General features: G+C 42.8%; 1 protein-coding gene and 1 pseudogene across 1 annotated transcript in view; both read left to right on the top strand.

The window, feature by feature from the left end:
* The first annotated feature begins 3,634 nt into the window (after nucleotides 1-3,634).
* Nucleotides 3,635-22,236, top strand: part of Pdgfrl (platelet derived growth factor receptor like) — a 62,667-nt gene continuing 44,065 nt past the window's right edge. Inside the window, exon 1 of the mRNA XM_006996673.3 lies at nucleotides 3,635-3,829. Coding sequence (XP_006996735.1) covers nucleotides 3,775-3,829 — 55 coding nt within the window. The 5' untranslated portion in view covers nucleotides 3,635-3,774. The remainder of the gene's footprint in view (nucleotides 3,830-22,236) is intronic.
* On the top strand, nucleotides 4,160-18,594 carry LOC102922977 (cyclin-dependent kinases regulatory subunit 1 pseudogene; annotated as a pseudogene).

The raw sequence follows: 22,236 nt of genomic DNA, 5'->3' as shown, positions 1-22,236 counted from the left end.
CACAGACCGAGTGGGTTATACAGCAGAAATCTCTTTTCTCCTGGTTCTGGAACACAGATGTCCAAGAACAAGGTATCAGTGACTTGGTTTCCTCTGAGACCCGTCTCTGGCTCTTACGTGCCCATTTTCTCCCTCTGGTCATCTCGATAGCCCCGTGTCAGAGTCCAGACTTAGTCTTCTCATGTTCTTACCAGAAATACAGGCTGGGAGCTGAACCCAATGGCCTCAATTTAACTCCCTTGCTCAAGACTCCCTCTCCAAACACAACCACATTCTGAGGTGCTGAGTGGTTTCAAGGTACAAATTTTGGGAGGGACCCGATTTTGCCCATAACACAGCCTAGGATGAGTTTAAATATCTAAAATTAACTCAAGTGCATGTGAGCTAGAACAGGCTTGGAAAGATAGATTTCCCGATCTTATTTTTAAACAATTTGAAAGTGTAATGAGAGAAATTGTATTGACAATAACAACAAAAAAGCAAAAATAAAAATTAAGCCTAACAACATGTTAAGACTTCCATGGGGGAAAACATGTAACTATCCACCTATATAAGAGTTCATATGCCTATGTGCCCTTGTACCTTGTCTAAAACACACACACACACACACACACACACACACACACACACACACTCAGTCAGTCAGTCCAAATTTAGCTAAAGTGTAAAATAATTTAGGAACTTAGAATTTCAAAATTATTTTCCAAGTACCAGCCTTAACCAATCAGGAAACGTAATGAGGCTGTAAAAGAGGATACATATCATTATGATGCTCCTGGGTGGGAAGACTCGGGGTTGTAAATAGTTTCATTGTCTTCCAGTATGTAAGTTTAGTGCATTCATAATTAAAATACGGCGATGTTTGGAGACAGACAAGCTGATTCCAAATTTACCTGGAAGAGAAAATGGATATAGATCATCAGCAGAGGAACAATGATGGGAGGCATCCCTTATCCATGGGAGGAACAAAATATACTGTATATGAATAATAAAGAATACAGTATGTGATCCCCAAAGGCACAAATGAATAGAATGAACCAGAAAAAAATAAATCCATCTTCATTTGCCATCAGCATTTCTAAGTGAATTTTAATAGATCAGAAAAGGTCCAAAGAATATAGACATTACCATCTCATTAGAAGCACAGTAAATCAGATTTCTAAACTGTCATAAAGAAAATTAATTGTGGGTAGCTTTAAAGATCTGACATAAACAACAAAATTATAAAGGTTTTAGCTGAAAATAATATGTGGAGGTTTGATAATTTGGGGGTGGGGGGGAAGCCGTGAAGGAAGTTATTGAAAATGGGATTCCTTAGATAATTTGCTTGAACAATAAATAGTAGTGTTAAGAAAATGCACACAAGCAAAGAAATAAAAGGAAGTGTCTGCAAAACCACAAAAGCTTTGAGTGAAACAAGAGGAGGAAAAGGGAGATGCTCCCACCCAAGATGAAAGGGGCAATGATGATGACTTGGGGCAGTCTCTCTAACACACCTACTTAGTAGTCTCCTGCAGAGCAAGGAGGCTGCTATGTTCAGGGGAAGCACACAGGGTCCAGAGCTGGCCTTCTGAGCCCTTCTGAGGGCAGGCAGACAATCCTGCCCTCCACCACTCTGATGATTTCCCTGCAGAGAGATGCCCAGGTTCATCAGGTCCAGGCCCAGCTGTTTATCTCATCTCTGACTAGACCTAAAGGAGCAACCACCTAGTTTCTCTGGGGTTGTGGATTGTAGCCTGGTTATCCTTTGTGTTACATCTAATGTCCACTTATTATACCATGTTTGCCTTTCTGGGTCTGGGTTACCTCACTCAGGATTTTTTCCAGTTCTGTCCATTTGCCTGCAAATTTCATAACATCATTTTTTTAAACCACTGAGTAATACTCCATTGTGTAAATTTACCACATTTTCTTTATCCATTCTTTAGTTGAGGGGCATCTAGGTTATTTCCAGGTTCTGGGTATTATGAATAATGCTGCTATGAACATAGTTGAGCAAGTGTCCTTATGGTGTGATTGAGCCCAAGAGTGGTATTACTAAGTCGTGAGGTAGATTGATTCCCAATTTTCTGAGAAACTGTCATACTGCTTTCCAAATGGCTGTGGAAGTTTGCACTCCCACCAGCAGTGGAGGAGTGTTCCCCTTGCTCCACATTCTCTCCAATATGAGCTGTCATCAGTGTTTTTAATCTTAGCCATACTGACAGGTGTAAGATGGAATCTCAGAGTCATTTAATTTGCATTTCCCTGATGACTAAGGATGTTGAGCAATTCCTTAAATGTTTTTTGGTCACTTGAGATTCTCCTGTTGAGAATTCTCTGTTTTAGATCTGTACCCAATTTTTTTAATTGGTTTATTTGGTATTTTGATGTCCCTAAGAGGGACACACATGAAATGCCCAGAAAGGGGGAAATAGATGAAATAGATAAGATCTCCTGGGTACACTAGCAGGGGGCAGGGAAGAGGGGAGAGGGGAAGGGATGGGGGATGAGAACATGAGGGAAAGGGATGTTTGAGTGGGGGGAGGGAGAGACAGAGACGGAGAGCAATGAAAGAGATATCTTGATAGAGGGGGTCATTATGGGGTTAGGGAGAAACCTGGTGCTAGGGAAATTCCCAGAAATCCACAGGGATGACCCCAGCTAAGACTCCTAGCAATAGTGGCCTTCCTCTGTAATCAGACTGGTGACTACCCTAGTTGTCATCATACAGCCTTCATCCACCAGCTTGGTGGAAGCAGATGCAGAGATCCACAGCTAGGCACCTTGAGTCCAGTTGAAGAGAGGGAGGGAGAAGGATTGTATGAGCAAAGAAGGTCAAGATCACGATGGGGAAACCCACAGACACAGCTGACCCGAGCTAGTGGGAGCTCAAGGACACTGGAGTGACAGCTAGGGAACCTGCAGGGAACTGAACCAGGCCTTCTGAATGTGGGTGACAGTTGTGTGGCTTGGTCTGCTTGGGGGGCTCTGAGAGTGGGACTTGGATTTATCCCTGGTGCATGAGCTGGCTTTTTGGAGCCCATTCCCTATGGTAGGACACCTTGCTTAGCCTTGATGGGGGCGGGAGGGGGGGGGGCTTGGGCCTGCCTCAACTTGATGTGCCAGACCTTGTTGACTTCCCATGGGAGGCCTTACCCTCTCTGAGGAGTGGATGGGGGGGGGGGGGCCGATGTCCGGGGAGCTGGGAGAGAGCGGGAGGAGGGGAAGAAAGGAAAACTGTGGTTGGTATGTTAAAAGAAAAAAAAATTAAAGGAGCAACCACAACAACCAATATTTTGGGGTGCAACAACAGTTTCCCGCCCCCCGCCCCTTTTTTTGAGTGCAAGTGAGAGAATCCCTGGGGATCAAGAGAAACTTAGGGTGCGCTTTTTGCTGAGAAGAGTCGTGTGTTTCCATCAGCAGGGTGATGCTTAGGCCTTCCTGAACAGGGTAAAGCTAAGCCCAAACACTGAAACTGGAGAAAATCGAAGCCTGACATCCTTTTCATTTCCCCAGTGCTTGGAAATAGCGTTATCCTTCACGATGCCACCAGAGGGCAGGAGAGATCATATTACTCGGGGGAATTTTTTTTTTCTTTTCCTTTTTCTTTCTTTTCTTTTTTTTTAAATCTCCTACTTTTCTTCCAAACTGTGTTCCCCCTGATGAAACCGAATCCTCCAGCTGTGGTGTCCCAGGCGCCGCCTCCCTCGGCGCCCCTCTCCTGCCCTGCCCTGAGCAGCCTGTTGCGCCGCCCACAAGCCCCAACTATTCCGCAGGTCACCAGCCCTGAAGATGAAGGTTTGGCTGTTGCTGGGACTTCTGCTGGTACACGAAGCGCTGGAAGATGGTGAGTGACTGGGCCGGGTAGCATCTGGGCTCTGCCTGCCGTCTTCGCCCAGGACCCACAACAGTCCCCGAGATTCCCCTAACCACTCCCCTAACTTTGGACCTAAGGGATCGGCTCCCCGGTGGTCAACCATCCGGTGCACCTGGCCCCTCCTAGTCCCCTGGTCCACTTTGTTCCAACCCCCACCTCCCGAGAGACCCCTCTGGGAAGGTGGCGGTGACGTTGACCCTTAGGAGCTCATCAGGACTTCTCTAGCCTTACCAGAAAACCACAGGCGATCAAACCCTTCATTCCCCAGCCAGCGACTGTGTGTGTCAACGTGTCAGTCTGATGGCGGTGGATGCTTCCACCTTCCTACTGGGCGGGCGTCGCCGCTCCCGGGCTTCTGCTACTGAGAGCCTGTACCACCTAAGCAAAACGAGTCTGGTGGAAAACTCCATGTCCTCCTTCCCTTTGCAGTCCTGTGTTTGTTTGTTTTGTTTGTATACCAACCTGAGCTAAAATCCTGCAAGGTCTTTAACAACAACAAAATTCTGTGCTAAATCGCAAAAAAAAAAAAAAAAAAAAAAAAAAAAAAAAAAAGTAAATAAATAAATTTAAAAAAATAAACTACACCGCAGTTACATTTCCCGTATAAATGGGAGGATGAGTGAAAGAAAAGATCTACGTTTTTGTACCACATAAGAGGGCCTTGCGTGACTTAATTCTTTAAATTACATTTATTGCCTGTGTGTTTCGGTATGTTTTGGTATGCGCATGCTAGTGTGGAGGTCAGAAGACAACCTTCAGGAGGGGATTCCCTCTTTGCACTATGTGAATTCCAGGGATTGACCTCAAGCTGTCAGACTTGGAGACATGTATTTTCACTCCGTGAACTATTTTACCAACCATGGCATCATTTTTTAAAACATATTGGGATGAGTACCTGCGCTAGGTCCATCCTGTTGTGTAGATATATAACCACAGGGTCAGGCTTTATTGTTACATATTTGTGCATGTGTTTGTGTGTGTATTGTTTTTATATAAAGATGGCATATGTGCATATTACTGCTAATTATTATTATTTTGTTTGTTTTTATTTTTTCAAGACAGGGTTTCTCTGTGTAGTTTTGTGCCTTTCCTGGATCTCGCTCTGTAGACCAGGCTGGCCTCGATCTCATAAAGATCCGCCTGCCTCTGCCTCCCAAGTGCTGGGATTAAAGGCGTGTGCCACCACCGCCTGGCTTGCTAATTATTTTATGTGCTCAGTTATTTATTTAATTGTTGGTGTTTGCATAGTACATCTTTCATCAGGTGACATCCTGTTAACCCAGTGCTTGTCAACCTTCCTAATGCTGTGACCCTTTAATGTAGTCCCTCACATTGTGGTGACCCGCAACCATAAAAGTTTTTTTGCTGTTTCATGACTGCAACTTTGCCATGGTTACGAATCGTAATGTGAATGCCTGGTACTTCTGATGGTCGTTAGGCGACTTTTGTGGGAGGGTGGCAACACGCAGATTGAGAACCAATGCGCTAACCTTGGAACTCCTCAGCCACTGCCACACATTTGTGTAGATTTGGTTGAAAAGCAGACTTTGCTGTTATGCAACCTCACGCTGGAGACAGCTCACCCTGGCTCGCATTAGATCTCCAATCCTGACCCACCCCTTTCCATCCTCCGAAACTGCAGTCACCTTACAAAAAAAATTACCAGACTCAAGTGTGCAGAAGTTCAAGGTGGTGGTAGCCCATGACAACTGTGCATGAGGCTCCTTGAGGACAGAGCCCTACTTAGTAAAGGGTAAGCAGAGCATCCGGGGGAGGCAGACAGCAATTCCTCTTTGCCCAGAGAAAGGCTGGCGTGAGCTCAGTTTGCACAATACAGCATTAAACCATTCCTGGCAGGTCCTTGTATCTGACTGCGAAAGTGGTGGAGCTGGAGTATTTGGTATCATTTTTGAGTAGGGCAAAAGAAGGCCAGATAAAATAACTTCAAATAGTCCATTCACTTTTGTGAAACCCATGATGGCAGCTGGAGAGACTCAAGAGGTGACTTCAGCCACCAGGGATCGGAGTATGTGAAGTACAACAGACATCTGTCTAAATGAATTAGCATCCGTTTAGGCAAACTCATTCATTCAAACAATAAACATTTATGAGACAGAGAAAATGGAAAACAGGCCAAATACTTTGTAATTAAGAATGGGTAAACTGTGAGTTTTGTCTTTAAACATAGCTATAAATGCATGATACATACATTTGTAATATATATACATATATATATGTGACATACATATGTAGATATATATGATGTATAAGCCATGGACAAAATTTGAACATACCTATTGAAGACTTAATGATTTTATTTCATTAAGTTATTTAACTCAAGTAACTTCAGTTAATTTACTTCATTAAGTTAATATTAAGATATTAACCCTATCGAGAATTTTTGTTTCTTTGTCATTTTGGATGCTAGGGTGGTGACAGGGGAGGGACAGAGCTAACCACAGAGCTAACCACAGACAGTGACTATACCAGAAGTTCTTCCAGTGTTTCCCTCAGATTGGCAGGTCAGGATATGTTACCCCTGGACCATCCCCCAGCACCAACTGCATGCACAGGCTGTGATTCTAATTGTCCCTGAGCCTGTCAGTTTGGGGACCACATTTGGGAGAGAGCCTCACAGGAAGAGGACATCCATGAAGTGGTCATCTGTCCTAACCAGTGACATTCGCCTTGTCCAACTCTACAGTGACCACATTGTGAGAAATAGTGTTATTTCTCTTCACGAGAAGGAGCTGACAGACCACATAGTCTACCCATTTCACCAAACGAAGGCTTGAAAACAGCGAATAGATAGGCCAAAGACTCCAGCTAGGGAGGTACTGCTCCAAGTACCCGCTCTTCAATGTTCTGTCTAACACTGCACTGCCATGTTCACACTTAAAAGTATAGAACTGTGGTCACCTGACTTCTTATGTGTATTTAGTGTTAGGGGCAAGTGCTGAGGTCCTCATATTGGTTCTTTACTGTGGTTTTATTTACCTACACAAGCCCCTGTATCCAATACAGTTTTCAGTTCAACACGCGTTTATTCTGCATCTTATAAAAGAATTTTCTGAGAACTAAAAAGATTCATCAAAACCTGAAAGGGGAAATCCAGGTCTCCAAGAAGATAAGGAGAGTGGTACAGTGACCGTGACCCTCCAGCAGGGACCGTGTATCACTTTCCTGTGTCAGTTTGCTCCTTGGAAAAAGACAGTAGATCAGAAACCTGTATAGAAATAAGTAAATATTCATAAAATACCTCTTTGATTACAAATGCAATTAACAGATGTTTCAAAATATTTAGGATCTTGACCTGTGTGTTTGGTAGATAAAACTGTCTTCCATATTTAGGGCCAAACAAGATGTTAGTCTGAGGGCATGTGTGTGTGTGTGTGTGTGTGTGTGTGTGTGTGTGTGAGAGAGAGAGAGAGAGAGAGAGAGAGAGAGAGAGAGAGAGAGAGAGAGAGAGAGAGAGAGAGAGAGAGATTGCTATTAGAGGAGTGAGCAAAATCCAGAAGTAGGGTTTTCCATGAGCAAGGCTGTAAGGTCCTTTCTTCCTGGTCTTTATGATCAAAGGGAGAGAACAGACAGCAAATGCCAGGTGAAGACATAATTTCAGGAACTGACGTCACGGATCTCATTAACATGTTGGCTTCCTAGAGCTGCTGTGGCAAAGGACACGCTGACAATCTCTCCAAAAAAATTCTTAGGAGTGAAAATATTTCAGGCCAGAATTATTTTTTTTCAGAATTTTGAAATGTTTTCATAAATATAATCAAATTTCTTGGATGTGGGACGGGGGGGGGGGGGGGGGTCCTAAAGATGAAGCTTGCTTAAGTTTTGTGTGTCTCCTATCCGTAATCTGAAGGTGACTTTAGACCATATTTTTGTCCACCCACATTCTGACTGTGAAATGTCACATGAGGTCGGGTGTAGCATTTCCTACGTGTGGAATCATGTACGTACTGACATTCACCATGTTTTGGATTTGAAAGCTTTTTTTCCAGATTAGGGATACTTAAACTACACTAGGGATAAGGTGGCTTAAAATAATGGATATCTATTCTCTTACAGTTCTGGAGGTAAAAATCGAAAATCAAAATGCCGTTAGGACCTTGCTGCCTCTCTTGCTAGTTTTTGGAAATGTCCCACAATCCTTGGCATTCCTTGGTGTCCTGGCAAGTTTTTATGTCAATTTCACACAAGCTAGTGTCATCTAAGAGAAAGGAACCTCAATTGAGGAAATGCCTCCATAAGAACCACTTGAGGGCATTGTCTTAATTACTGATTGGTGTGGGAGAGGGCTTAGCTCATTGTAGGTGTGGCCACTGCTGGTCTATTGGTCCTGGATTCTATCAGAAAGCAGGCTGAACAAGCCAGGAAGCAGCCCTCCTCCATAACCTTTGCGACAGCTTTTGTCTCCAGGTTCCTGCCCTGCTTGAGTTCCTGCCCTGTCCACCACTCCGTGATGGACTGTTACCTGGAAGTGTAAGCGAAATAAACCCTCTCCTCCCCAAGTGATTTTGGTCATGGTGTTTTATCACAGCAATAGAAAACCTAAGACAGATATTGGTGGCAGGATTGTAGGGTATTGCTGTGACAGACATGACCATGTTGTGTTTGGGCCTTTTTTTTTTTTTTGGCAGGGAGGCAAGTGGAAAGACTTTGGAATTTTGGGCTACAGAAGCCCTTCATTGAATTTTGAGAGCTCGGTGAGCTGGTCTGTTGGATCTTGGACAATAATACTGAGAGCAGTGTAGATGATGGAGGCCTGACTTACAAAGTTCAAAGAGAAGTTTAAAGACTCTGTCAGGGCCATTTGCTGTTTTAAATTAAGAATCTGTGATTCTGGTCAGCTGGGACTGAAGAATCAGCTGTGATTATAAGTGACCAGCGTCTCTGAGGTAAAACTATTGCTTTATTTGCACAGTTGATTCTGGTCAGCTGAAGCTAAGACATTAGTGATGATTAAGAAGATACCAACATCCTTGGTATCCGTCATTGTGTTCCAGAGGCAGCCAAGGTTGTACTTCACGCTGGCAGCTGAACGTGTTAGCATAGGAGTCACCCAGGTGGTACTAATTTTGAAGGCATGAAGAAGTTGTAGAGAATAGCTGAGGCTTGGCACTGAGAGGCAGGGCTGGAGTCCATGAAGAGAGCTCAGGAAAGGCTACTGGTGAAGGTGCAGCCCAGTTGTAGCAGGAGACTCCAAAACTTTGGAGACCTAGGTATCATGGGAGGACCACCAAGGATAACAGCAGCCATGGAATGTGAGGCCGAGTCTAGGAGACTGCTGTGGAAAGTCCTTTGGAGGAGCCTAGGAGATTGTGAATGAATCCCAGACATTGGACACTGATTTATTTATGCTGTTGGAGTTGAGTTTGGCTTTGTTCAGATTGTGACTCTGCCTGGGTTCTTCCCTCTTGAATTAAGAAAGCATTTAACTTATTTTTGATTTTACAGGAGCCTGAAGTTGAGAGACTGTGAATTTTTCAAGAGATTTTGGAGTTTTACAGAGATTTATATTTAAAGAGAGAGGGAAGAAAGACTGAACTTTGTACAGGCTGTGGGCCTTTAAGTTTATAATATGTTTTATAATGTGATATTTATTAATATGAGATCTTGAGGATGAACAAAAATGGAAATGGTTATTTATTGTGAAATAGTGTTGTATCAGTGTGTCAACTCGACAAGGGGTCAATTGTCCTGGCTAGCTTTTATGTCAACTTGACACAAGCTACTGCCATCTGAGAGGAGGGAACTTCAATTGAGAAAATGCCTCCAAAAGCCCCTTCCTCCCCAAGTTGCTTTTGATCATGGGGTTTCATCAGAGCAATAACAACCCTAAGACACTCGGCTTAAGTGGCCATGACTCCAGTCTCTGCTTTTGCTATCACATATCTGTCTGTCTTCTGTGTGTCTCTCCACGTGGCATTTTCCTCTCTCTATGGGGCTCTTCCGAGGACACCTGTCCTCATCTCAACAGGGAAACATCTGTAACGATGGTTATGTACAGGTCCCTAGGATAGGGCTTTCATGTATCTCCTTGAGGGACACAGTCCAACAAATATCTCAGGGTGGGATATGAGAGAGGATTGAGGGTATTTGTTGGATAAAGAGCTAGAAGCCTGCCTGAAATAAGGAGGCAACACCGACAGGTGTCACAAACAAGAGCTAAGGCCAGCCAAGAGCTTTTCCCAGTACCTAGGGTGGCGGAAGCCCCCTAAAATGTCACATAGAAGAAGGCAACCCCTTGTAGAGCATGGGAGGACAATGCTTTCTTTCAAGTTAGATGGAGGTCAATGAGCGGTTCTGAGTAGAGAAGAGTCCATGGTCTTACCTACGTTTGAAAAGTTGAAGGCGCCAGAGTGGAAGCCAAGCCCCTACTTAGGGAGACATTAATAGATGAGGTAAAAGCAGATTGGTCAGGACTGGTGGCAGGCGATGGAGGGAAAGAGACTGTGGAGTCCACTGTGGAGATGAAACCAAAAGGATTTGCTGCTGGAATAAATGCGGCCTGAGTGAGAAAGAAAAGGATGAAGCAAGACTGGGGTACTTGTCTTGCGCCACCAGGTAGAAGAAGTCCCCGCTTATGGATAAAGGGGATTCTGTGGGAAGGAGCAGGTCTGAGTGGCATCCAGAGTTCAGTTTGGAACCATTCAATTTAAGATGCCTGCAAGTCTTCCAAGTGACAGGGCTGAGTAGTAAATGGAACATTCGGAGCAGGAATTTTGAGGCAAGGGCAGGGCAAGAGCAGGGCAGCTTTCAACACACAAGTGTGGCTAGAGCTTCCAAAAACGTGCCTGGCTAAGCCCTGGGGCTCAGATCAGGCCTGAGAAGAAGGAAAGGAAGAGGAGACTCAAGAGTTGTTAGGGACTAGAAGACACCAAGATGGCAACGCCCAAGGTCAAGGCAAAGAGAATAAATGTTTTTAAGAAATTATCAACTGTACTTGTGGGCCAGAGAAAGCTATGGACTTGGAGGCATAGGATCTAGATGTTTCCCTATCTTCCTGATGACCCATGGTGAGGTACATGGTATCTGGGAATTAATAAAAAAAAAATAAATAAATAAACTGCTTTAGGACTCATAGAGGCTCACAGAGACTGAAGTGGCAATCACAGCCTTCATGGGTCTGCATCAGGCCCTCAGCATATATGTTATGGTTGTGTAGCTTGCTGTTCTTGTGGGATTCCTAACAGTGGGAGTCAGGGTATCTCTGACTCTTTTGCCTGTTCTTGAGAACCTTTTCCTTGTACTACGTTGCCTCATTCAGCCTTAACATAAGGGGTTGCACCTACTCTTCTTGTAATGTGTTATGCCGTGTTCAGTTGCTATCCCTGGGAAGCCTGCTCTTTTCTAAAGGGAAATGGAAGAGGAGTGGATCTGGGGGAAAGAAGAGGTTGTTGGGGGTGTGGGAAGACTGGGAGGAGTAGAGGGAAGGGAAACTGTGGTCGGGATATATTATATGAGAGAAGAATAAATAAAGAAGGAAGGAAGGAAGGAAGGAAGGAAGGAAGGAAGGAAGGAAGGAAGGAAGGAAGGAAGGAAGGAAGGAAGGAAGGAAAGAAGGAAGACTGCTTTGCCTACCAGTAGTTCATATACAGTGCATGCAACAGCCACACAATTAAGAGCACTTAGTGGACAGTTAATGGGGATTCTGGCACTGTTCTCAACACTTCAAATATGTTAACTCAATTACCACAAAAATCAGTGAGATGCGGGCTTGAAAGACGGCTCAGCAGTTAAGGGAACTTGCTGTTCTTGCAAAGGACCTGGGCTCCTTCACAGTGTCCACACGGTGACTAACAGCCTCTATACCTTCAGTTTCAGGGGATACAGTCCCCTCTTTTAGCCATGACAACATTTCTACCTTCCCTTTCCTCACCCCCAAACCTCCCATTTACCTCTTCTTGCTTCCTCTCAAATGTATGGCCTTTTTTTCCCCCCAGAAAGTCCTTTCCTACACCTATATCATGTAGAGAATTGCTCATGTTTTCTTATAGCAGGTTCAGTGTTTCAGGTTCCATGTTTAGGTGTTAGATCCATTTGGAGTTAATTTTTGTGCAAGGTGATTGATATGCGTTCAATGTACACATCCAGTTTTCCCAACATCTGTCAATGAAGATGCTTTGTTTGAGCATATATTGTTTTGCATCTTTGTCAAACATTAAGTAGCTGAGGTTATGTCTACTCATGTTGGGGTACTTGATTTTGTCCTATTGGTCTATATGTCTGTTTTGGTGCCAGTGCCATATTGTTTTTATTATTATGACTTTGTATTATATCTTAAGATCTGTAATTGTAATCCCTTCAGCATTGCTCTGTTGTTCAGGATTGTTCTGGCTATCTGAGGTCTTTTGTGGTTCCATATGTAGTTTAGGACATCTTTTTCTGGGAAGACTGAGATGGAAATTTTGGTTGAGATTGCATTGAATCTGTGTCTTAGTTAGGGTTTCTATTGCTGATGATGAAACACCATGATCAAAAAGCAAGTTGGAGAGGAAAGGGTTGATTTGGCTTACACCTCCATATTCCATTCTTGAAGGAAGTCAGGACAGGAACTCAAGCAGGGCAGGATCCTGGAGACAGGAGTTGCTGCAGAGGTCGTGGAGGGGAGATGCTTACTGACTTACTTCCCCTGGCTTGCTCAGTCTGCTTTCTTATAGAACCCAGGACCACCAGTCCAGGGATGGCACCACCCACCATGGGCTAGGCCCTCCCCATTGTTCACTAATTGAGAAAATGCCTTGCAGCTGGATCTCATGGAGACATTTCCTCGACTGAGGCTCCTTCCTCTCTTATGACTCTAGCCTGTGTCAAGTTGACACAAAACCGGTCACTACAAACTGTAAATAGCTTTTGGTAAAATGGTCATTTTCACAATGTTAATTCTACTAATCCATGAGCATGGGATGGCTTTCTGTTTTTCTGTATCTTTTTCTTCAGAGGTTTAAAGTTTTCATTGTAGAAGTCCCTCACTTCCTTGTTAGGTTTATTCCTAGATGTTTTCTTTCCTTTGAGGGTACTATGAATAGGGGTGTTTCTAAGATCTCCTCTGTATGTTTGTTGGTGGTGTGTAGAAAAGCTATTGATTGGTGCAAGTTGATTCTGTATCTTGCCATGTTTCTGAATTTGCTTATCTCTAGGAGTTTTCTGGTAGAATTTTTGTCATCTCTACTGTTTCCACAAATAGGGATAATGTGAACTTCTTTCACTCTTGTATGCCTTCCATTCCTTCTCTTGCTTTATTGCTCCAGCTAGTATTTATAGCATAATACTGAAAAGAAGCGGGGATAGTCTTGTTCCTGACTACAGTGGAACTGTGTCAAGCTTTTCTCCATTTAGGGTAATGTTGGCTGTGGGTTTCTCGTGGGTTTCACTTTTAATGTGTAGAGGTATGTTCCCTCTCACCCTACATTCTAGGACTTTTAGCATGAAACCATACTGGATTTTGTCAAAAGCTTTTTCTGCTTCTATTGTCATGATCAAGTGATTTTTGTTTTAAGTCCATTTATGGAACTTATTACATTTAATTGACTTGTGTATGTTGACCCATACCTGAATTTCAGGGACAAAGTCAACTTGGTCAAGGTGGATGATCTTTTTGATGGATATCTGTATTGTGTTTGAAAGTAATTTATTGAATATTTTTGAGTCTATGTTTATCAGAGATGTCAGCCTATGGTTTTCTTTTCTTGTTGTATTTACCTGGTTTGAATATTAAAATGATGCTGGCTATGTAGGAGTTTGAGAGTGCTCCTTTGGTTTCATTTTTGTTTTTAAATAAAGGAGGATTGGCTTTAGATCTTCTTTGAATGTCTGGTAGAATTCTGCTGTGAACCCATTGGCCCTGGATTTTTTTTTACCTGGTAGGCTTTTCATTACATTTTTTTAAAAGACTTCTTGGTTTAATTTTGGTGATTTGGCTGAATCTAGAAATGCATCCATTTCTCATAAGTTTTTCAGCTTAACAGAGTTTTAAAAATATTCCTGTAAGCCAGGCGATGGTGGCACGCGCCTTTAATCCCAGAACTTGGGAGGCAGAGGCAGGCAGATCTCTGTGAGTTCAAGGCCAGCCTGATTTACAAAGCGAGATCCAGGAAAGGTGCAAAGGTACACAGAGAAACCCTGTCTCAAAAAACCAAAAAAAAAAAATCCTATATAATATTCAGAATTTCTTTGGTGTCTGTTGAAATATTTCCCTGTTCATTTTGTTAATATGGGTCCTCTTTTTCTTTCTTTTGGTTAGTTGGGCCAAGAATCTGTCAATTTGGTTTATTGTCTCCAAGAACCAGCTCCTAAATTTCTCGATTCTTTGTATTTTTGTTGTTGTTGTTGTTGTTGTTCCTACTGCATTGATTTATGCTCTGAATTTCACTATTTCTTGCCATCCATTGGGCTTGGATTTGATTCATTCTTATTTTTCCAACTTTTTGGATTGCATCATTAAGCTGTTTATTTGTGCTCTTTGTGATTTTTTAAATGTAGGCACTTAGAGCTATAAATTTCTCTCATAACACTGATTTCACTGTGTTCCAGGGGTTTTATTGTATTATGTTCTCATTTTCATATAGTTCTGGGAATTTTTTTATTTCTTTTGTAATTTTTTTTTTACCCATTCATCATTCAGTAATGAGTTATTTAGTCTCCAAGAGCATGTGTATTTACTAGAGATTTGTTCACTGTCAATTTTAAGTTTTACTGCATTGTGATCAGATAGGATGGATAGAAAGCATGATTTTAATCTTTTTTAATTTGTAAGGATATGGTTTGTACCCCAGGATGTGGTCTATTGTAGGAAAGCTTCCATGTGCTGCTGAGTAGAATATGTGGTGACAGGTGGAACATTCTGTAGACATCTGTTAAATCCATTTGATGTATGATGTCAATTAAGTCTGATGTTTCTCTTTATTTATCTATTTTTGTCCAGATGACCTGTCTATTGGAGAAGGTGAGATATTGAAATCAGCTACTGTTAATGGATTGATGTTAGTCTGTGATTTTAAATCTGGTAGTTGATTTTTTTTTTAATGAAATTGGAAACCCCTGAATTTGGTTCATATATATTTAGGATAGTAATGGATAGTAATGTCTTCTTGGCTTAACTGTTTCCTTGATTAGAATAAAGTGCCCTTATTTATCTCTTTTGAGTAGTTTTGGCTTGAAGCCTATTTCATCAGGTATTAGGATACCGATGCCTGATTTCTTCCTGGTCCCATTTGATTGGAGTGCTTTTGTCCAACCTTTTACTCTTAAGTGGTATCTATCTTTAAAAATAAGATGCTTTTCTTGGAGGCAACAGATAAATGGATTTTGTTTCTTGATCTATTCAGTCAACTGGTGTCTTTTAACTGGGGAATTGAGGCCAATGATATTTAAAGATATTATTGAAATGTTTGCATTAATTGTCCTCATGTCATTGAATCTGGGTATTTTTCTTTATGTTCCCAGTGGTATTTTGTGTTTTGATAACTATGTCTCCATATTTCTTTCCAGAGTCTCTCTGCTATGCTTATTCCTCTTTTCAACCTGAAATCATGCTTCTTGTATTTCAGTTTTGTTGTTGGGTATAACTTTTTAGGCCATTTATGTTGTGCAAAGTTTTGTGGTGGAATATTAATTTAAGATGTGTCACATTTGTTTATGCTGTGGAGTATTTGTTTTAATGCAAAAAATGTATTGCATTCTTTTATGTTGCATTTGTTTAACTTTGTGAAGCTGTGTTACTGTTGCCTGTCTAAAACACCTGATGGTCTATTAAAGAGTTGAATGACCAATAGCAAGGCAGGAGAAAGGATAGGCAGGGCTAGCAGGCAGAGAAAATAAAAAGAGGAGAAATGTGGGAAAAAGAAGAAAGAACAAGAGAACAAGGAGAGGAGGACACTAGAGGCCATCCACCCAGCCACACAGCCAGCCATGGAACAAGAGTGAAAGTAAGACATATAGAATTAAGGGAAAGGTGGATGGGATAATTTAAGAAAAGCTGGATAGAAACAAGCCAAACTAAGGCCGGGCATTTATAATCAAAAATAAGCCTCCATGTGTGACTTATTTGGGAGCTGGGTAGTGGGCCCTCCAAGAGCAAAGGGCCCTCCAAGAGCCCAAAGAGTGAAAAACAACCACAATGTTAGTCTAGGTTGGTAGTCATAACCTTTTAAGACATAGAATGCATTGTTCTGGGCTCTTCTGGCTTTGAAAGTTTCCATTGAGAAATCTGCTGTTATTCTGACGGGTTTTTCTTTAAATGTGATTTGTATTTTTGCTCTGGTAGCTTTCAATACACTCTCTTTGTTATGTATACTTAATGGGTTTGCTTTTTGTTTGGTTTTTGTTTTTGTTTTGTTTTGTTCCCAAAACAGGTTTTCTCTGTGTAACCCTGGCTGTCCTGGAACTCACTCTATAGACCAAGCTGGCCTCCAACTCAGAGGCCAGAAGGCACTGTCTCTGCCTTCTGAGTGCTGAGATTAAATGATTTGAGACATGCATCACCACCACTAGGTGATACTTAGTGTTTTAACTATGATGTACCATGGGGATTTTCTTTCCTGGTCTTGTCTATTTCATACTCTGTGTGTTTCTTGCACTTGGGTGAGTGTGTCTTTCTTAAGTTTGGGGGAGTTTTCGATGATCTTGTTGATGATCTGGTCTATACCATTGACTTAGGATTCTTTACCCTCATCTATGCCTATAACTTGACTTTTTTTTTTTATGGTGTCCCACGTTTTCTGCGTGTTCCTTTCCCTGTGAGTTTTTTCTTTTCTTTTTTTTTTTTTTTTTTAATTTTCCATATTCCTTGCTTATGTAGTCTAGGTCCTCTGTCTTCAGAACCAGAAATTCTAACTTCTGCTTGGCCCACTTGTAAGGCCTTTCTTTCAGGCGACAGCTCAGTCACTGGGTTTGCAATTCCACCGTCACCTCAGCTTGACTCCTTTGGATGTTTCTATATCCTTGTTGAATTCTCTTTTCAAGCCCTGGATCATCTCTGTCATTTCCATCCACTTTATGCTTGTGTTTTCTTGGGCATCCCTGAGGCGTTTATTCTACTCAAGCATTTTCTCCTTCATTTCGTTAAGCTGTTTCTTGGTGTCTTCTTTATGAACTCCTTGAATTATTTTAAGTTTATGGCTATTCTTTTACAATCTGGGTCCTGCAGCTCATCTGGGTTTGGGGTACATTTCTGTGGGCCTGGTACATTTTGAAGAGGAGATTCTGGTTTGATCCTTCATACTGTTGGTACTTTCGCAGTGAGATCAGGGGGCATGTGAATTCTTTTGTTCTAAGTCTGTTCTAGACAGAGCAGTTTGGATGTGTGAGTGGGCTGGGTCTAAAAATTGAAAATGGCTTGGAGGCAATGAAGTCAGATGGATGGGGGACTAGGGTATGCTTTCTGTTCCAAGCCTGGAGTGTAGGGGTAAATCGAGCAGGATGGAAAGGGTGTCCATGGCATGGCAGGTCCTGTAGGTTGTGGGGTGGGGAGGTATGGTCCTGGCCAAAGCTTAGAGCTCCTTCTCAGTGCAGGTAGGGGAGGCCAGATTAGGCTGGTTCACTGGTTGTGGGACTGATGGGTTTCAGGAGAAGGCATGGATGGAGGTGTCAGGGATTCTCACTGGGTTAGACCCTGGAAGACGACCTGGGAAGTCTGAGTACTGAGTAGGGTGGTTGGAGACAGCTCAACAGGGATCTGTGGGTTGTTGCCTGTAGGGTGGGTTCTGTTGGAAGCCTAGAGATCTACTACAGTGCAGGTGGATGTGAGAAGTCTTTTAGTATGTCAGACATGGGACGTAGGTGTCTTTCAATCTCAGAATTCTGGGTACCTGTGAGGCTACTAAAGTGGCATTTTGATAAAGAAGCTGCTGGGAATTGAAATAAGAACCTCATTCACACTAAGCATGTGCTCTATTCCCTGAGCTACACCTACAGTCCCTTGGTTTTCTTTAACTTTGTACCGTTAAACAATGAGTCATTTTCATAATCAAGCAGCTAGACCAATAACACAGTTAGAGCAATTGGGGTCCATTTGGTCAAAAAGATGGAATTATTTTCCACACAGAGTAGCAAATATTTGGGTGGGTAATAACCAGAGTAAATAGCTGCTATTGAGCAGTGTAGCCTGATAGCACAGAAGTCTAACTGATAGCCCTGGTTGTGTGAATTCCATGGGATTTAGAGAAGGTTCCGTGATGATGTGATTTAAAGCAGAAACACCAAGTTAAGACCATTAGTCAAGGCTGCTGGGAGTTGTCTGGAGGCCAGTGGTGCAGGGCTGAACATCCTCAGGCAGAGCAGTCATGTTACAAAACAAATTTACTATTCAGACAAACACGACAGCGAGGAGGTTGAATACTGGCATGTCATGTTGCCCAAGGATATATATAGGCAAGTTGGTCCCTAAAACCCATTTGATGTCTGAATCTGAATGGAGAAATCTTGGCATTCAGCAGAGTCAGAGATGGGTCCCTTGAATGATCCATGAACCAGAACCTCACATCTTACTGTTCCTGTGGCTACTACCCAAGAAGCCAAAGAAATGAAGCTGGAGAACCACATCTCAGCTTCAAGTTGTACACAGTTGTCCTTACTTCCTACCACCTTTCTGATCGCATGCTTATATTACCTTCTTATTTCTCATTTTGGTATTTAAAGGGTGTTTGTTTGATAACACTGTGTGAATGTGCTGGTACCTGCTTTGCTTCTTGAGTTGAGCCCGCAATGCCACAGCCCTGTCAGATGAGTGTGACTTCAAAGCCCTACTGTGCTCTGTAGCAGGAATCTTAGAGAGTCTTATTAATAAAAACAAACCTGGTGCCAGGTATTGGGGTGAATGCTGGAAGATCAAAGAAGCAGAACAAGCCACAGATTCCTCACCTCACCAGTTCCTCAGCTGAATCTGTTTCCTCAGACTGGAAGCCTCTGTGTCCTTATCCAAATGAATCTCAGCTGAACTGTGCTGCTCAAAAGCCTAAAAGCTTAACCAGCTCTAGTCCCTCATCCTCATGCCTTAAATACCTTTCTGCTTCTGCCATTACTTCCTGGGATTAAAGGCATGAGTCACCATGCCTGGCTGTTTCCAGTGTGGCTTTAAACTCACAGAGATCCGGATGGATCTCTGCCTCCCAAGTGATAGGATTAAAGGTGTGTGTGCCACCATTTTCTGGCCTCTGTAACTAGTGGCTATTCTGTTCCCTGACCCCAGATAAGTTTATTAGGGTGCACAATATTTTGGGGAACACAGTATCGCCACAGTGCTCTGTATCCAGAAGGCCATATCTACCACCACTTGGAAGCATGAAAAAATTAGAACATGACTGTTACAGGGATAGTGTAAATTTGATGTTGTGGTTTTCAACATTGGGTGTTGTGTTTAGGGTGATGTATGGATTTATGTTTCAATGTATTCAAACTTTCCATTGTATTTGACAAATCTCTTTCATTGTACAAACATTAATTAAAGGAAGTTTTTATAATAATAATAATAGTTTAAAAATCAGTTAAAAGGTCAGCCAGTCTCGTAAGCATAGTGTAAGCAAAATGCCTTTGGGGCACAGAATACTTGGACATCAGTATAGTAGGCTTTTATTTTCTATCTTTCGGGGAGGGGAATATGACTTCTGACATAATGCAAAGCTGAGGCTTATCCCTCACACATGGTGGTGTTGAATTAGTGGATTTCTGCCCATGTGTTATGGTTCCAATGGCTACAGTGCTTCTCCTTATAGGAGGTTAGGGAATGTGTTACTCATGCTTCGTATTACTATGACTAAATACCAAAGCTCCAAAAGGGCAAAAATAAACGTAAGGAAGGAAGGGTTTGTTTGCAGTCATGGTTTAAAATGATACAGATCATCACGACAGGAAGGCACCGTGGCAGGGGTATAAAGCAGTTGGCCGTAAGCCTATAGTCAAGCATGGAGAAATGGATGCTATGTTCCACTTGATCTCTCTCTCTCTTTTCAGTCAGTCTGCAACCTGAGCCCATTGGGATGGACCTTCACCCTCAGTTAAACCTTCCTGGAAACACTCTCACAGACACACCAAGAGATGTGTCTCCTAGCTGACTCTAAACCCTGTGGACATCAAGCTGGACAGACAGCTAGGATGAGCTGTGAGAAGGGGCCTGCACATGAGAACCACTGTGTCTAGCCCATCATTAGAACCAGGGGTGAATAGAGCAGGTGTGCTGGGTTGGTAGAGTTGGGCAAACAGCAGTGTTGGGGCCTCTGCCTTGGAGCATGAAGCTCAAGGACACAGCTCTACCCCTTGGAAAGACTAAGGTCAGCAGGCCATGTGCCTGGTGGAATGGAGTAGAAGCAAGAAGGAAAATGAGGAGATGCACGGTGAGTCAGGTCTAGGAATCCAATCGTGACTGGCTCTGAGGCCACCACAGAGAAGAATGCTGGGCATAGGGAGCAAAGGTGTACAGACTGCACGGACTTTGACAGGGCCCGGTGTAGACTCTGAGCTGGGAGCTTAAACAGTGAACTGGTCCCAGGGTCTGGGCCAGGCTGAGCTGAGAGTGGAGACTAAATTGCTCCTGTCACAAGATTCACGGAGCAGCAGGGAAGCACACAGGGTCGAGCTTTGACAATGATTTTCTCCTGATATCCTGTTTCCCCATTTGATACAAATGTCTTGCAAATCCCCCTACTGGCCAGGGTTCGTAGTCACTTATTTAGAATGCATACAGCAGGTTAATCTCCGTGCAATGAAATGAACACGCTGCAATAGGGTAGGGGAACCTGAGGTCTGGGTCAGTATTTTGCCAAGGGTCAATAGAGTGTTTTTGTATAATGTATTCAAACCTTTCAGAGCATCTTTTGTTATTTTCACCTACCATGCATACAGATAGTTGGTCCAAGCTGCATGGCCATCTTTTCACCTTTTCAGGGTGAACACGACAAACAGCACAGCTGGAAAGGACTTGGCTGAGATTTCTGGAGCCCAGTGGTCTCTAGAAGGTCCAGAGAGTGGGAGCAACTTTCCCCAAGTGTAGGCCATGATGGATGCCTTGTAGAGAAGACAAAATGCCAATTTAAGGCAGGGCAGCTTTGTGTCATCACTGTTTGATGGCAATTCTCAGCAATGATGGTGAAAACAGTCTCCAGAAATATTTCATTAGTTAAACTCTAAGCTATTGTTAGAGTTGGGGTTTTTTGTTGTTGTTGTTGATTTTTGTTGTTGTTGTTGTTGTTGGTGGTGGTGGTGGTGGTGGTTATGTAGAAACTAGAGTTCAACATTGGTGTTCCTTTCCCTATTCCCTTCCTCCTTAATTTTTAAGACAGTCCCTCACAGAACCTCCATTGAACCTAGTGGCTAGACTGGATGGCCAGTGAGCTCCAGGAATCCACCTGTCTCCGTGCCCCTCCTCATCCCCTTTCTCAACTTCAGCACTAGGATTACACACCAGCCTTTACGTGGTTTCTAGGGATTGAACTCAAGTCCTCATGGTTTCCTTGCAGGCATTCATTCTACCAACCGAGGCATCTTCCCAGTCAGTCCTACCATTGAGTTTCAATAATTTACACATACAGCTTTAAGCTGGCTTATGTTTCATGTGCCTTTTTTCAAGACAGGGTTACATGTAGCCCAAGTTGGCCTTGAATTCACTGTATAGTTGAAGAGAACTTTGAATTTCTCATTCTCCTGCCTCTACATCCTGCGTGTATAGTAGAATATTATTTTAAGGTGTGTTACTTTTGTTTATGTTGCATTTGTTTAACTCTGTGAAGCTGTGTTACTGTGCCTGTCTAAAACACCTGATGGTCTAATAAAGAACTGGCCAATAGCAAGGCAGGAGAGAGGATAGGCGGGGCTGGCAGGCAGAGAGGATATATAGGAGAAAACTGGGAGGAGGGATCTAAGATCTAGGAGCAAGAGAAGGAGGAGGACTCTGGGGGCCAGCCACCCAACTACACAGCAAGCCACGGAATAAGAAACAAAGAAAGGTATGAGAGAATAGAAAAGGAAAAGCCCAGAGGCAAAAGATAGATGGGTTAATTTAAAGTTAAGAAAAACTTGGGGCCTGGAGAGATGACTCAGAGGTTAAGAGCACCAAATGTTCTTCCAGAGGTCCTGAGTTCAATTCCCAGCAACCACGTGGTGGTTCACTACCATCCGCAATGTGATCTGGTGCCCTCTTCTGTATACATAATAAATAAATAAATCTTAAAAAAAAAAAAAAGAAAAGAAAAAGAAAAAAAAAAGAAAAACTGGCTAGAAACTAAACCAAACTAAGACCTGGCATTCATAATTAAGAATAAGCCTCCATATGCAATTTATTTGGGAGCTAGGTGGCAGGCCCCCCAAAAAGGAGTAAAAAACAAACAGCATGAGTATTTGGGATGCAGACATGTACCATAACACTTTGTCTTACACAG

Source organism: Peromyscus maniculatus, chromosome 17, assembly GCF_049852395.1.
Source record: "Peromyscus maniculatus bairdii isolate BWxNUB_F1_BW_parent chromosome 17, HU_Pman_BW_mat_3.1, whole genome shotgun sequence".
In the NCBI taxonomy this organism is placed as follows: Eukaryota; Metazoa; Chordata; class Mammalia; order Rodentia; family Cricetidae; genus Peromyscus; species Peromyscus maniculatus.
Note: the sequence above shows the minus strand (reverse complement) of the source record. Positions and strands in the feature narration are given on the sequence as shown.